The sequence below is a fragment of the Bombyx mandarina genome, chromosome 11 (assembly GCF_030267445.1).
Source record: "Bombyx mandarina strain Sakado chromosome 11, ASM3026744v2".
NCBI lineage: Eukaryota > Metazoa > Arthropoda > Insecta > Lepidoptera > Bombycidae > Bombyx > Bombyx mandarina.
Window position 1 is genome coordinate 12,992,440 of NC_143218.1, and position 15,110 is coordinate 13,007,549.

Genomic DNA, 15,110 nt, shown 5'->3' on the forward strand with positions numbered 1-15,110 from the left:
GGAAAATAAAACTACTATTACTGTCAATTTGACACATCATGACACAACTCACCGGAAATTCTTTTTGAGAGTACATTGTTTGTGTTAAGACGTTGTAAGGTTAGAAATTATTATAATCTGTTTAAATCATGCTTGTATAAAACTCATTTCGATAATTAAATACTAAATAAAGAAATAAATATTGGGTGGCTTTTGAATGTATAATATATTTCTACAATCCACCGAAAAGTACACAAAATGTTTACGTGATTTTTTGTTGATAGTGTTTGAGTGCACAAGTTAGAATTAGTAATGTAAGTAACAATTTATGTAATTGTTTCAGAACGTCATGCCTTTTGCACGGTACGTAGAACCAGGGCGTGTCGCCCTGGTAGCCGACGGTCCCTTAAAGGGAAAGTTAGTGAGCGTGGTAGACGTTATTGACCAAACTCGTGCACTGGTTGATGGACCCGGCAGTGGAGTACCTAGGCAACAGATCCGCTTAAACCAACTCCATCTCACAAAATTCCGCCTCAAATACGCGTTCACAGCCCCTACTCGTCTTGTGAGGAAAGCGTGGACAGATGCTAAACTCAATGAAAAATGGACAGAAAGTCAATGGGCCCAGAAGTTAGCGAACAAAGAGAAGCGCGCACAGATGACAGATTACGATAGGTTCAAGTTAACAGCTGCACGAGTTAAGAGGAACCGTGCCAGGACTGCCGTATTCAAGAGCTTGAAGGTGAAGGCTGCGCGTGCTGGTACCTTCGGCAAGAAAAATATCCCTAAAGCGGCTGCGAAAAAAGTGCGCACCAAGAAGGCGACCAAAAAACCAGCTAAGAAGTAATTGTTTTTGTGTCTGCGACAGGTTATGTGACTAAGACAGATTTTAAGAAGAGAATAAAGAATTACTTTTTAGCTTCATTTATTGTGTTATTGTTACATCCTTGTGTACTGTCCTAACCATGCAGTAGTAGGTGAGTTTTGTTACCATAATGCAGCAGTGGTATTTTATTTTTACTAAATTTTCTTTTTGTTTCAGTTAATAGTGGCAGTCCAGTATTACAAGTGAGTAATAACTTTAATCATTAGTTTTTATTAATTCTGTAAACGATTACTGTGATGATCTATTAAATATAGTCTCGTTCGTATGAACAAAATATGATTATAAAACACCACATTACTGAATAACAGCACTCTTTTAAATGTAGGATACAAGTATTCCTAAATACTTAATCAATTGTAAATTGTTACAGAACAAAATGTATACATTCGCTTCTACTAACACTGGGGAAAAACACTCGAGTAAGTATAATCAGAAAAGAAACTATGATAACCCAAAAATAGTTCTCATTTAAAATTCAATTTTGTGATGTTCATTCTATATTGAGGATCTAACATTTTTGAAACTTCAAACTAACTAGAACAATATCACATCAAATGCCTTTATTGAGTATTTTATTTTTACAGATCAACATCGTACATCAACATTGTAAAGCAATATTCTTAAATGTAAGTAACATTTGTTGACAGCTATCAATGTGTGTAAAACTTTTTTTTTTTGCTTAGATGGGTGGACGAGCTAACAGTCCACCTGGTGTGAAGTGGTTACTGGAGCCCATAGACATCCACAACGTAAATGCGCGACCCACTTTGAGATATCAGTTTCATAGTCTCTAAATTTCAATGGTAATAATGTAGATTACACAATTTCCTCTCCACACTATAGAAACCAATATTTGTTTGCTAAAATTACTCTTACATGCTTTCGTGATTACCCCTAACCTACATTGGTAAAGGCTGATGTTGGCCTCAGTTGTCAACTGGTTTTTAAAAATGTTCATTTTGGCTACTGCTATATTTTTTTATATATCGGTTTTAAAGACCCTACCAAAGCCGATGCATGTATCACAGATATTACTGGCATGCGTGACTCTGGATAGGAACATAATCACACTCTGTGTAAGATGTGCTTCTAATATAGCTGTACATCTAAGGGTTGAGTGTGACAAAATTAGTTTTGTTACGAATTTTATGTTAAAACGTTCACTGCCAAGATGAATATTAGTCTTGTTTTGTTCGTAGTGCCAATCCTACAAACTGCAACCCAAAGAACCATCCAAATGAAGTCAACAGAAATGATGTAAGTTGTATTTAATTACCAATTTATTTATATACAGTAGAATAACTGTTGTAGAAAAAAATATGTATACCATACAAATTTGTAAACATACAAGGTTGTCATAACCTACGAAACAAAACGAAAACATAAATATGAGTCGACTATTATCAAAGCCGGCAATGTGACTTTTGGACAATTATTGGTAAATCAGAAAAACGAATTATTGACTTTGTATTTTATTGGCAGTCACAAAACTCTTCTGAACGACATCTTAGATAAATAACAGGTTAACTATTAACCTTTATTTAATGCAGGTTTTGGACCATATTCTTTGAAGGAGACGATTATATTCAAATTATTCTGTATTGACATATCAATAACATTTTTTTGTCCAAATGCACAGATTGCCACCTTTGATAATAGACGACTCAGATGTAAGTTTTTTAGCAATTGATATGATACAATTTTAATGAGGTTATACCACATAAATTTTTATTACTAGAGTTAAAATTCAATGTTAATATACCATGATGAACAAACATAATAGTCTCGTTCGTATGAACAAATGATTACAAAAACACCACATTGCTGATTTTAAAAGTAGCTTTCCTAAAACATATTAACTGTACAAAATACTTTATTAAGAATTAATATGTTGTTGCAGATAAATGTTTGGGTTCCTAACAAATAAACAATATGGTAAGTTTAACTCATGCATCAAAACATAACACAATGTATAATGAAAACAAAGTTTTATTTATTGTTAAATTTTCAAGTAATATAATGATTTTATTTTAAAAACAATGATGAAAAAAATTAAGTTTTATTCAAGTCTATTATACCTATAGTTTGTCCATGCAAGTTTAAAACAACCAACCATAATTCATTTTAGATGTGGTCTGTTTAGCTTCTTTAAAACTGCACAATGTCACGTTTTTTATTTATTTCAAGATTAATTTCATTTTAATTATATGGTGCGTGTGTGTGTGTGTGTGTGTATTAATTATATTGAGTCAACCAATTGATATACATAAAACTAAGCCCAACTGAACCCCATGGAAACCATTAAGGAATGTTACAACTGCAGACATTTGAAGTTTGAAGAATTATTCATATCCTTTCTTTCATGCCACAATATGATGTCTGGTTTGATAATAGGAATAACGTTGGTGTGAAGACCCTACCAAAGCCGATGCATGTTCAGACACCACTAGCATGCGTGACTCTGGATAGGAACATTATCACACTCTGTGTAAGATGTGCTTTTAACATAGCTGCATATCTAAGGGTTGAGTGTGACATACTTTAAAAATAAATATACTAAAACTTTAAAAAAGTTTAATTGCTTATGCTCTAAGATAACTATTAATTGCTTTCCAAATTTGTTACAGGTATTCACATGGAATCATAATAATAAGAATAACAACAGTAAACTGAAGTAAGTTTGGTGATAAAAATTAATTGTATTTTCTTCCAAAATTGAATGATGACTGATTGTATCGCCCCTAGCTGAAACTTTGATGATTGATCTTCACTGACATTTTATACTTTATCATTTATAATTTTAATATAATTTCCAATGAAAAAAATTATAATTTCAAATACTATTTTTCAGGCCAAAATTATAAAATTGAAAATAAGTAAAGGCAGAGAAATACTAGAACTGAAAACTAGCCATGAAAATTCAGGGTAAGGTAAACTTTATCTTAGATTTTCGAGTCGAAAATATAACATTCTCAATTGAAACGTAGAGCTTCGAAACTAATATTCTTTGGTGGTTTCTTTTAAAAAATGATGACTAATAGTATCGCCCCTATCTGAAATAATGTTGACCGATCATTTCTGATTTTGAATTAGACCAATGTAAAATAATTTTCATTTTTAATATTATCATTTAAGCAATTATTATAATATTATTCCACAGACCAACATCGTATTGACTGGAGTCAAGAAATAAAAGGTGAGTTCATTCAACTTTGACAATAAACCTTATCTAAATTTAATTAGTTGTTCATTTAGTAAGTAGTTAGTGGACTTTACTTAGTATTAGGATTAAATACTTAGGTGTTTGATTCCTGCTTAATCTATTATTGTTAAATATTTTTGAAGTGTAGGTGAACTCGTTTTTGTATTAATGATACCACATAATTAAAAGTTGTTTTAAATAAATTCATTAAAAACCTCTATCCATTCACAAAAGGCTATTCTAGCTGCTCGTGGATCGATACATTTCGTACATTACAAAGTAATGAAAAAATAACATTTGCTCAACACATGATGATTTTTATCGCCCCAGTCTGATGACCAATGCTGTTTGATTTTTCTGATTAAAAATATATTTGTATGCTATAATCACAAAATACAATAATATAATTATAATTTAACGGAATATATTATACTATTGTAGGTCTACATAATCTGATGTGGTGTGTGGTGCGTGGTGGCTGAATGGTGCTTAAAAAGTTATACTGGTGAGTTGTTTTTTTGTAACACAGTAGAATAGGATAGGATTAGTGTCCTTTTTTTGAGGCCGCATTATATTAAAATACTAACTCGCTAAAACGAACATAACGCACGAACATCGACCAGACCCGGCACCGGCCGCATCCGCTTCCTGTCCAAACCCGACATCGTCGTTCGATCGTTCATTGTGGCGGACAATGGGAGAGGCCTACATCCAGCAGTGGAGAGATACAGCCTGATGATGATGATGAGTGTCCTTTTTCATTGTTTCTCTCCCGTGTTTTCTTCACAATAGATATTTTAGTCTCATGTAAAATTGAGTGCAGTAACAATGTGTTCATTCTCATAGTAACAAGATTTTGATTATTTGGACGCTAGTAATTACTAGAGAAGTTTCAATAATAATAAAACTTCTATTCAATCGATTATACAACATGCAAAAAGGAAATCAGGAACGATAGCTATAAAAAGTCCAAAAAACGTGATGATTACTAAGTTATCCCTGGCTCACGAAATCGTGGGGAAAATATGGTATGGTAATAACTGATTCCTCAATGAAACTGGGATGCCCAAGATCAATCTATAATAATTAGATTTATAAAGAAAGTATTTTCCAGATATTCTGCAGATCAATGTCATCTACTCTAGCAAATTTCCACTACGATAATATAAAGGTAAATATAGTTTGTATTGTATTTTATAAATTAGACTAGTGAAACTTTGTCATATCTGCTATCAGTAGTTTTATGAAATCATTTCTTTATTGATTTCTCAGAACTAGTCGCGGGCAACCTATTTTACTCTGACAGGCATATATTTTCCTTGGATCTTATGGTGGGACGAGCTCACGGCCCATGTGGTGTTAAGTTGCAACCGGACTTTAATCACAAAACACCTTACTATTAGTAATTACGCAAATTATAATTTTTACGGGTTTGATTTTATTAGAGGAAGTTATTCCTTCACCATGGAAGACAAAATCCTTGTCCTTGGCCACACTTCACTATGTGAGTCAGCGTAGCGTCAGCACACTTCATCTACACTCACACCCGTCTCACACTGCGTGTAACACCTCTTCGCATCACATCTTCTAGTTTCATACCCAGTCTTTTTGGCCATCCTCTGTGCATAACACCTCGATATTCTCAACTCTTTATTTTTCTATCACTAGCGCTGCTGTCATACTTCCCCTTATATACATACTTATTTTCCTTGGGAGAGTCAACACAATCAGATATATAATTTAGAAACGCATAGAGAACAAATTTTTTATATATGAGTCGTCTATTATCAAAGGCGGCAATCTGTACATTTGGACAAATTTTTTTTATTGATATGTCAATACAGATTTATTTGAATATAATCGTCTCCTTCAAAGAATACGGTTCAAAACCTGCATTAAATAAAGGTTAATAGTTAACCTGTTATTTATCTAAGATGTCGTTCCGAAGAGTTTTGTGACTGCCAATGGAATACAAAGTCAATAATTCGTTTTTCTGATTTACCAATCATTGTCCAAAAGTCAGATTGCCGCCTTTGATAATAGTCGACTCATATATAACATTTTTTTATGTATTTAATTAAGATACAAGAGCACTGGTCCTATTGAGCAACACATATATCTGTCAAAACAACATGACCAAAGAAGTATTTTATTTACTCACCTAAGTGTCACTCAATTAATCTCAACCTATTTATAATGCAGATACTATTTAGATGTATATTGTTTTAATTAATAATTTTACATCAATTAGTTTTGTATTTATGAATATAATATTTTACAACCACTATTTAAAACAGTCCTATTGTCGCAATTTATAAGTGAATTTGAGAAATTGAAATTTATAATTGAACTGATGGTCTAAAGTTCTATATTTTAAAAGTTGCTAAAGTGGTGCATCGTTCTTGGAACTCAACTTGACTACAGAACAGACTTGAAAGACATAATTTAAATGATGACGTATAGTATCGCCCCTATCTGAAATACTGTTGATCGATCATTTCTGATTTATATTCAAGAGAACAAAGTATTTTTTTTAGTTGTTATTAAAATTTATTAACAATAAGTATATTTTGTATTTGTAGGTTGCAGGTAAATACCAACTTCTGCTCGATAGTAACTAAGGGATATGTGGTGAGTTAAATCAATTTAATAATGAATCATACCTTAACTTTCCTGTCTGGTGAAACTGGAAAGGCCTTCGGGCCCCCTTCCATCCTAAAAAAACCTTAACTTAATTATACAGTTTTTTAACTAAAATTACGTAAAATAGTGATAACGCCCTAACGTTCCACCTAAGTTTGTAGTGTTTCTGGTAAAAATCTCCAAATCTCTAAACCATCGTAAAGAAAGCAATAAAATGTAAGTTATGTGTAATTGTAGACTATCAAATTATTATTTTTTAGAATAAAACATGGTATGCTAATAATAATAATGATGCTATTTACAAACAAGCATATACCAGAATATTACTATTGAATTTTGGATCTGATCAAAACGAACAATGAACTTTAAAAAATCTTTGAAAGTGTTTTGTAACTCTTTTTTTTGTTGTAGGTTGTAATACAAGTGACGAGTTATGGCAGTTCTTAAGTCATTGTGAATGGTGAGCAATTAACCAAGTATCTAACTAATATTAAATAAAAATTAAGGATATTGATTGTGATCAATACTTCAAATTGCATTTACCCCGGCTATTAAGTTTATGAAAATTTTGATACCTGCAGCTTGTTTGTTGACTTTTCAGTTACAGAATATGTTTAAACATGATTATGAATACAGTCAAAACCGTTTACTGCGACATCGTTTAATACAACATGCCGGTTATAATAACCTAAAACAAAGGTCCCGGCTGAATGCCATATGACCGCCTTATTAAAAATATTGCTTTCTACGACATTGGTAATAACGACATACCTCATAAAACGACCACATTTAACTAATATTTCGGAGAATTAGATCTGTTAGAACGACCGGCTAAGCTGTATTGTAAACAATTTGAATAGGTATCCACATTTGTCTTCAATAGCTATTAAAATCAGGAAAGAAAACAATAGGATTTAGTTTAGTGTAGGGTCTTTTCTAATTCTTAGAAACAAAACACATGCATGCAGTAGAGTCAAAGCCCGCTTCTTCATATCTCTTCAGTTAGTTTGTACTTATCTATACACAAGACGCACCAAAACTTTGTAGAGTTATTCGTGAAACTTTCAAAATGTCGCGAAGAAAACAAATTAATAATGAAGAAAAATCGCGTATTATGTAAATATATTTTACCAATAATTCCCTATCGATTGTTTGTACTTGCACGATACACATTAAACATCACCGGTTGTTACGACTATCGGTTTTTACGACTGAATATGAGCAGTCCCTTCGATGTCGTTATAACAGATTTTGACTGTATATAGTTTGAAGACAAAAATAATTGCCCGAATATAAAAATTGTACCCACAGGGACCATTCTATGTCCCAATTTTTTGAAGCGTAAATTATTAAATGTCACTAAACTTCTACACAACTGAATGGACTGTAAAATTGTGTTAAATAAAAATAAATAAAGTTATGATCGCTCGTAAGCTTGAACTTAAACGTTAAAGCTGGGTATTTTTCTGATTAAATTAAATAAAAAAATTGTCTCAAACACGATTCTTTTCTTGAAAATCACTTAAGTGAGAGAAGTACTTGAGCTACATTACTGCTGTTTATGACCACTAATTACACACTTACTAATTACGATACACTGTTTATAGGCAGTAATTTAATTTTAAGATCACTAAGTAATGCACTGTTCTAAATATAGACTACATGGCAGGCAAATTTTCAAACTTTTGTGATTGTTGTGATGTATAAAAATTCTATACCTATTATGAATTTTACTTTCAGATATCAAAACTTGACAATGCAGCAGTATGGTTCCATCTTCATGATTAAACAGATTGCGATATATATTTAAAAGGTAATTTTATTTTAAGTTACTATTTTAATTGAGTATTTATGTATCTGAAATACTGAAATGATGAGTACTAAGTTATCCCTGGCTGACGAAATCGTGGAGAAAAAATGGTATGGTAATAACTGAAACGCAATCGTCAAAACTAAAATACCCAGTTTAATTTATTTTCATTCTAATTTTTTATTTTTTATTTCCAGATTCCATGTATGATAATAAAGAATGTGGAAAATAAACAATGGTAAAACATTTTTTTTAAATAAAATACCTAAGTTGTTTGAAATAATATGTGATGATATTTTAAAAGACAAGCATATATCTAGAATTCTTTTGAAGATAATTTAAGCTGACCAAACGCTAAGAAACTCGTGTAGCTTAATCAAATAATACTTTTATGTAATTTTGTTTTCGCTTATTTTTCAGATAGTGTGGAGGGTTACTACATAAAGAGAACTACTTTATGGCCTAGAAGTAGTAAATTCAAATATAGTTACAGTAAAAAATGTATCATCATGCAAAACCACCTTCATACTGATACGGTACCAATATTTATGGCACCAGCCGACCACTTATTGCTTTTGAACTCAAATTTTTGTATATTTAAAAGGTAAATTTATTTTAAGTTATTATTTTAATTGAGTATTTATTGATCTGAAATACTGAAATGATGAGTACTAAGTTATCCCTGGCTGATGAAATCGTGGAGAAAAAATGGTATGGTAATAACTGAAACACAAGTGTCAAAACCAAGATACCCAGTTTAATTTATTTTCATTCTAATTTTTTATTTTTATTTCCAGATTCTATGTACTATAAAGAATGTGGAAAATAAACAATGGTAAAAGATATTTTTTTTTAAATAAAATACCTAATTGTTTGAAATAATATGTGATGATTTTTTAAAAGACAAGCATATATCTAGAATTCTTTTGAAGATAATTTAAGCTGACCAAAACGCTAAGAAACTCATGTAGTTTAATCAAATAATACTTTTATGTAATTTTGTTTTCCTTTTTTTTTCAGATACTGGGGAGTTATACATAATAAAGAACTGCTTTAAGGCCTAGAAATAGTAAATTCAAATATACATTCGGTTAAAAATGTATCAACGCGCAACCACCTTCATACCGATACGCTACCAATATTTGTGGCACCAGCCGACTTCTTATTGCTTCTGAACTCCAATTTTTCCACCTGTTTTCATTCATTAGAAGATATAGTGGAGAATTCGCAAAAACGTTTAAAAATGTTATGAGTATTGGATTATTTGTTTGCGAAAGTGTATGGTTTATGAAAGAGCATACCGAGAAACCTGGCAACTTTGTCACTTTTTGGCGGATAAAAAAAGTTTGGAAAGGTTTTTCTTAAAAAATTTATGAGAATATAAAAAGCAATCAATCAGCTTGATAGTGTATTTTATGCATAATTGTAATGTAATCAAATAGGTATCTATTGTTTTCTTAAATATTATTAAGTCCAAAAACAAAAATGGCAAAGTTAACCTTTTTTTTTTTTTAAGAGATTTTATGACCTGGTAACTGAGACCTTTAAGTCATGTCTTATTTTAATCTATATTCTTAATTTTATGAAAAATGATATTATGGAGTGAAATGAAATGAAAATGATTAATTTGAGACATTAATCAACTGGGTTGAAATTAAATGAGATATGAGATGAAATCTAATCTCAGTAAAATGGTGGTCATTTACTAAGATTTTTCAGTGGACTTTTTGGAGGATCCCGAGAAGTTACGTCCAGCGGCTTTGTTTCATTTTCCCACATTTGTGCACTTTCACAGATATTAAACGGTTAATAAACCACCATTATTACACATTTAAACCCGAAGAAACACTAAATAGACAAAATAAAACAAATCACACAACTTCACTCCACGCGTTCCCGCCAAAAAGTCCAAAGTTAACCATCACTTGTAAGATTGCCATACCCAAAATTTGAATGAAATAAATGGAATTACTATTTTTGTTTTTTTTTTTTTATTTATAAAATTAGCCGGATACAAGTCCATTGGCCGAGGAATTACTATAAAATGTCAGTGTTGTCATTGCCACAGCTTGGTCACAGTAAAGATATACTAAAATCTTATCATATTCTCAACTAGCAAATCATTTTGCCTTGATAGCATTCATGGTCACTTACTACTCGTAGCTCTTAATATGATACTATTTTACAAATCAGAATAATTTATAGGATATATTTATCTATGATTGAGCAAAATCCGTTCAGTAGTCTTTGCTTGAAAGAGTAACACACCTATCCATCCATAAATCTTAACAAATTTCATATAAATAATAAAATGATAATTTGGATCTGAAATTAAGTAACATTAAAAGTAGATATTATAGTATTACGAGACAGCCCTAGCATCCAAAAAAAATGGCAAAGTTCATTCACATCAGTAAAACTTGTTTGCTTTGTTTTGCCAATAGTGATTTAATAAGACTAAATTGCTTTATAGAACATAAATTACCATAACTTTGATAAAAAAAACACTACTGAGAAAATAAAATCTACTTATTTATTTACACTAAACTTCCGGAGCACTTATTTACCACAAATGTAGGAGATGAAAAATGTAACCGCCAAAAATGACAATTCTTTCAAATCTGGGTTGTCAAATCAAAATTATCAAGATGTCGCCAATCAAATGTTCAAAAGTAGTTCATTGCAAATGTTATAGAACATAAAGTTTTGACCAGGGGGGTGCAACTCCCATACAAAGGAAAATAACATACAACTAGCGTCATCTTTAGGAACCGGCGAGGTCATTTTTGAAACGTTTTGGCCTTAATGAACTAATAAACTCACTAGATGGCAGATACGAGTTCTGACTCAATAAAAAAGGTTAGCGTACTTTGAAGCAGTGCTTCCATTTTTAGGGAATTCTCCCTTTTTTAGGGAAAAATAGCTGATATTTTGGATGATAAAGACAATTTAAAAAATATAAAAAGCAAAGCCTATACTAGTAACTGTTGTGAATTTTAAAATAAACGGTTTTTAAAGTAAAACAATGAACATTTTATTTTATGGAGAGAGAATGACATTAAGTCGAGTTGACAAGTAAAAGAATAAAACAGAGTTGTGTATAAAAACTATTAAGAAGGTTTGATTCAACAGTAACCCTCTAGTAAAGTAAATCATAGATTAAGCCACTGCTTTTTTCTTAGGGATTCCCCAGAATCCCAATAAGTATAATCCGCCAAACTTTTATTTACCTATTTTCGTTGATGTCACCAGAACTTACTTGTATTGTAATATACAGGTACTTCATGTACCATGAAAGATTATCATGGTAATTTCATTTACGAAAACCTTGTAATTGTCATTTCACTTTTGCTAGCAGTTCCTTCTTCAAAGACTGAGGTGGAAAGATTATTCAGTGTTCTCAAATGTAAAAACTGACAAAAGAAACAGGCTTTCTAATGAAACCCTGAACGGCTTGCTTCATAGAAAGTTCCCAACTTTGCCAGCAAACAATTGCTCAGTTTTAGAACCGAACAGTGTTAGGTTGCGTGCAGCAAAAGAATATAAAAGAAATGCGTCGACTTCCTTGAAAATTCTAATCCTATAGATCTATGATCTTCTGGGGGCGTTTATATTATATATACCTACATTAAATAATATGCTGTGGTTTATTTTCTGTATTTTATTTATGCTTTCTATATAAAGGATTTATGAAAGTTGTCTAGGAAATTTTAGGGATAAATTCAAAAGAAACTAGGGTAAAATGTGTTAAAAAAAACTTAAGTGGAAACACTGCTTTGAAGTTTTCAAAATTCCAGGGCCGTAAAACAATGTCAAAAAAAAAAAAAAAAGTTTTCAAAATGTCGTAACGATTTAATTTTTTAAATCGTTTTTTTTTGGTCTTGGTGTGAGTTATTTTACGTTGTAGTATTAATTTAGAGCATCTTTTAGCTTTATGAGAATATTAGACGATTAGACATTGAGAAACTCTGTTTTGAATTCTCTTTAGACATAACTTGGTTCCAATACTTTTTTCTTCGTTAGCGTTTCGTAAGCCTGTGTAACTATTTTCGTTTCTTACAGAAAGTTTATTATTAAAAATCAGCATGCCTCGAAGATCGAAAATGAAATGCTATTTCGGATGCCTTGATAACGGTGAGTTTACACTATTTTCCCGGTATATTATTTGCTAACAGAATTATTATTCATAATATAATTAAATGAATTAGCACCAACTAATGGTCCTTCCTATTTCTGCTGCCTAGCTATCATATATGTTAAGTTTGATTAAAACAGTCGGTGTTAAGTCTCGTACTATCACACACACAACTCAGATAATAAAATTGTCTCGAGTGGGTGGAAGTATTTATGTTTTGCAACTCAGCGTATTATATGCTTATTGTCAAGTGGGCCCGAACTAGTTTTTTGGAATGATCAATCAGTCATGCTTTCCTGTTTAAATAAAATACAGCACAATTGATCTCACATCCAAAGTTAGATGATGGCATTCACATTTTGTTTCCTGGTGTTTGATAACCAAGTTACACCAAGTGGCCTGTGACCACGTTCATCCTTCTACCCAATATAAAATAATGTTTTTATTTTTGTAGACAAAGGTTTGATAATGACAAAATTTTATGGAAAAATTATAAGGAGCACTAAAATGTCTGAAACATGAAAAGATTGATGCACTATATTTGAACCAGAACGTGTTATGTAATATATTAATTTGTAAGTATGATTACATTAACACTAAATTTTTCATGGTCGTATTTTTTCAATATTTGTTACATACTTAAGATACTTTGTTTCTCCGTTTCAGAAGAGAAACTGATTCAGCAAGGAATGTGAACTCACAAGGGATCTTAATTTTTTTTAAATATGTTTATAATTTATAAATTAATAGATGAAATAGTTCATAAGAACTAAATTGATGCCAATTTTGTTTTAAAATAGGTTGTTTAGTTCTTATAGTTATACTATTACGTTTGAATAGTTGTAATTAGTAAGTTAGTAATATATGAAAATACTGATATAAATTTTTGTAAATGAGCTTTTGTAAATTCTACGAGAAGATGATTTTAATTAATGATCAAAAGTCAACGATCTTCAAAAGCATTATTTGCAATTATTTAGATTAACTGTGGAATATATTTGCTAACTTGTGTTTTCTGTATGAGCAGATATAAATGAAAATGCCCAAACACGATTATGTTTCTTACATTTTCATTATGTGAAATCAATATGCTTGTGACTGAGTATATTAATAATTTATTAAAACTTAAGTGATAGACAGCAACCCCTATGACACTGCTGAAGTTTATAAGCACTGGTGACCACTTATCATGAGCCGGGTTGTGTGCTCGTCTGCTGTTGAGTGCAATAAAAATTTTCGAGACCCTTTCTATTATTTAGATGTAATATTAATGTACATTTAATTTGGATTAAAAGATAAATTTACATTTTATGTTTGCATGTGTATGTTTATAATTCATTTGCATGTAACGAACATCAGTTTCTTTTGTAACAAAATGCAAACTAATGGTTTGTAATGAATGTAATTAACTTTAAGATGATTTTCTTTCAATATGCTGTTTGTTTCATCTAGTATTACCAAAGCTAAAGCATCAGAAACGTCAGAATAGAAATAATTTAGTTAAAGAATAAAAGTATAACTATTGTAATCATGTCTAAGATTACTATAAGTGTCATTAAGTACAAACTATCAATATTTAAGAGTACTTTAAATCATCATTACATTTTTTAAACATTTTTTGTTTTTTTTTTGTTTTTCAAATCATGTAACAAAACGTTTGTGCAGAACAAAATGTCACATGTTATGAACATGATTGTGGGTTGATCGTTTCTTAAATTTCTAAATGTTTATAAGAATGCTAAGAATAATTTAGTATTCACTTTAGTGTGTGTATTATCTCTACAATGCTAGTTTAAATGACAATTATTGTATGACGAAGCATAGGTAGTATTTATAGATGTAATATTTTCATACAAGGTCATGATCTGTCACGATCAACTTTAAGCAAGAACTGCTATCATTAAGAAACAAATTTATTAAATTTAATTCAAATTGTCTACTATGTTTATAATGGAAAGCTGACATGTTTATATTTCGCACAAATGACTTAATTGACATTGAATGATTTGATTATCTAGACTTAATTAACTTTTAGATAACTTTCGATTTAATGTTAATAAGTACGCTAGTAGGATTAATCTAGAGGAGTTATTGTTATTCGAAGTTTTATACAATTGTACGTTCATACAATCTTTTAACCGAAAATTGTTTGTAATATAGGGAAATTAAATAGCTTACAGAGAATTACAGCTTTTTATTTTAAAAAACTGTTTTCTCTCTGTATGAAAAGATCTTATCGATTAGAATGCTGAACACAATCAAACATTCCTTAATATCTCATAAGTTCTACCGGGAATTCCAGCGATTCTAAACGATAAGATTTTTTCATAAAGAGAGTTATTAAAAATATTAAAATTACTAAAAAAGCCACCTGGTGGGGGGTAGGGAGACTAATAATCGACCGTAGCGACGCCTGCTGGACCGGGCTTTAACTAAAGCAAAAATAAAAACGAGA

General features: G+C 30.8%; 1 protein-coding gene and 3 long non-coding RNA genes across 7 annotated transcripts; all 4 read left to right on the forward strand.

Annotated features, from left to right (window-relative positions):
* Positions 1 to 903, forward strand: RpL14 (ribosomal protein L14). 2 transcript variants are annotated; one of them, XM_028180489.2, is made up of 2 exons: positions 1 to 99; positions 323 to 903. In XM_028180489.2, the coding sequence occupies exon 2, from the start codon at positions 329 to 331 to the stop codon at positions 824 to 826; it is 498 nt and encodes a 165-aa protein (XP_028036290.1). In that variant the 5' UTR covers positions 1 to 99; positions 323 to 328; the 3' UTR covers positions 827 to 903. The 2 variants fall into 2 exon arrangements, with proteins under 2 accessions (XP_028036290.1, XP_089587145.1); XM_089731019.1 differs by lacking the exon at positions 1 to 99 and adding an exon at positions 102 to 228.
* LOC149502046 (uncharacterized) lies at positions 153 to 1,491 on the forward strand. Its single transcript, XR_016323790.1, has 4 exons — positions 153 to 293; positions 1,022 to 1,047; positions 1,236 to 1,284; positions 1,450 to 1,491. It is a non-coding gene; the product is annotated as an uncharacterized LOC149502046 (long non-coding RNA).
* A 604-nt stretch (positions 1,492 to 2,095) lies between these two features.
* Positions 2,096 to 10,499, forward strand: LOC114247505 (uncharacterized). 2 transcript variants are annotated; one of them, XR_003624886.2, is made up of 14 exons: positions 2,096 to 2,122; positions 2,766 to 2,800; positions 3,493 to 3,539; positions 3,717 to 3,790; positions 4,026 to 4,061; positions 4,509 to 4,572; positions 5,182 to 5,238; positions 6,650 to 6,698; positions 7,122 to 7,170; positions 8,451 to 8,523; positions 8,718 to 8,758; positions 8,941 to 9,124; positions 9,318 to 9,355; positions 9,541 to 10,499. It is a non-coding gene; the product is annotated as an uncharacterized LOC114247505 (long non-coding RNA). The 2 variants fall into 2 exon arrangements; XR_016323787.1 differs by lacking the exon at positions 9,318 to 9,355.
* Positions 10,500 to 12,290: 1,791 nt separating this feature from the next.
* On the forward strand, positions 12,291 to 14,839 carry LOC149502047 (uncharacterized). Of its 2 annotated transcripts, XR_016323789.1 has the most exons (4): positions 12,291 to 12,406; positions 12,583 to 12,654; positions 13,110 to 13,230; positions 13,322 to 14,839. It is a non-coding gene; the product is annotated as an uncharacterized LOC149502047 (long non-coding RNA). The 2 variants fall into 2 exon arrangements; XR_016323788.1 differs by lacking the exon at positions 12,291 to 12,406 and having other exon boundaries at positions 12,514 to 12,654.
* Positions 14,840 to 15,110: the final 271 nt, after the last annotated feature.

Excerpts from the sequence above, each read along its gene's own strand:
- RpL14 (XM_028180489.2), top strand. The coding sequence starts at position 329 with ATGCCTTTTGCACGGTACGTAGAACCAGGGCGTGTCGCCCTGGTAGCC.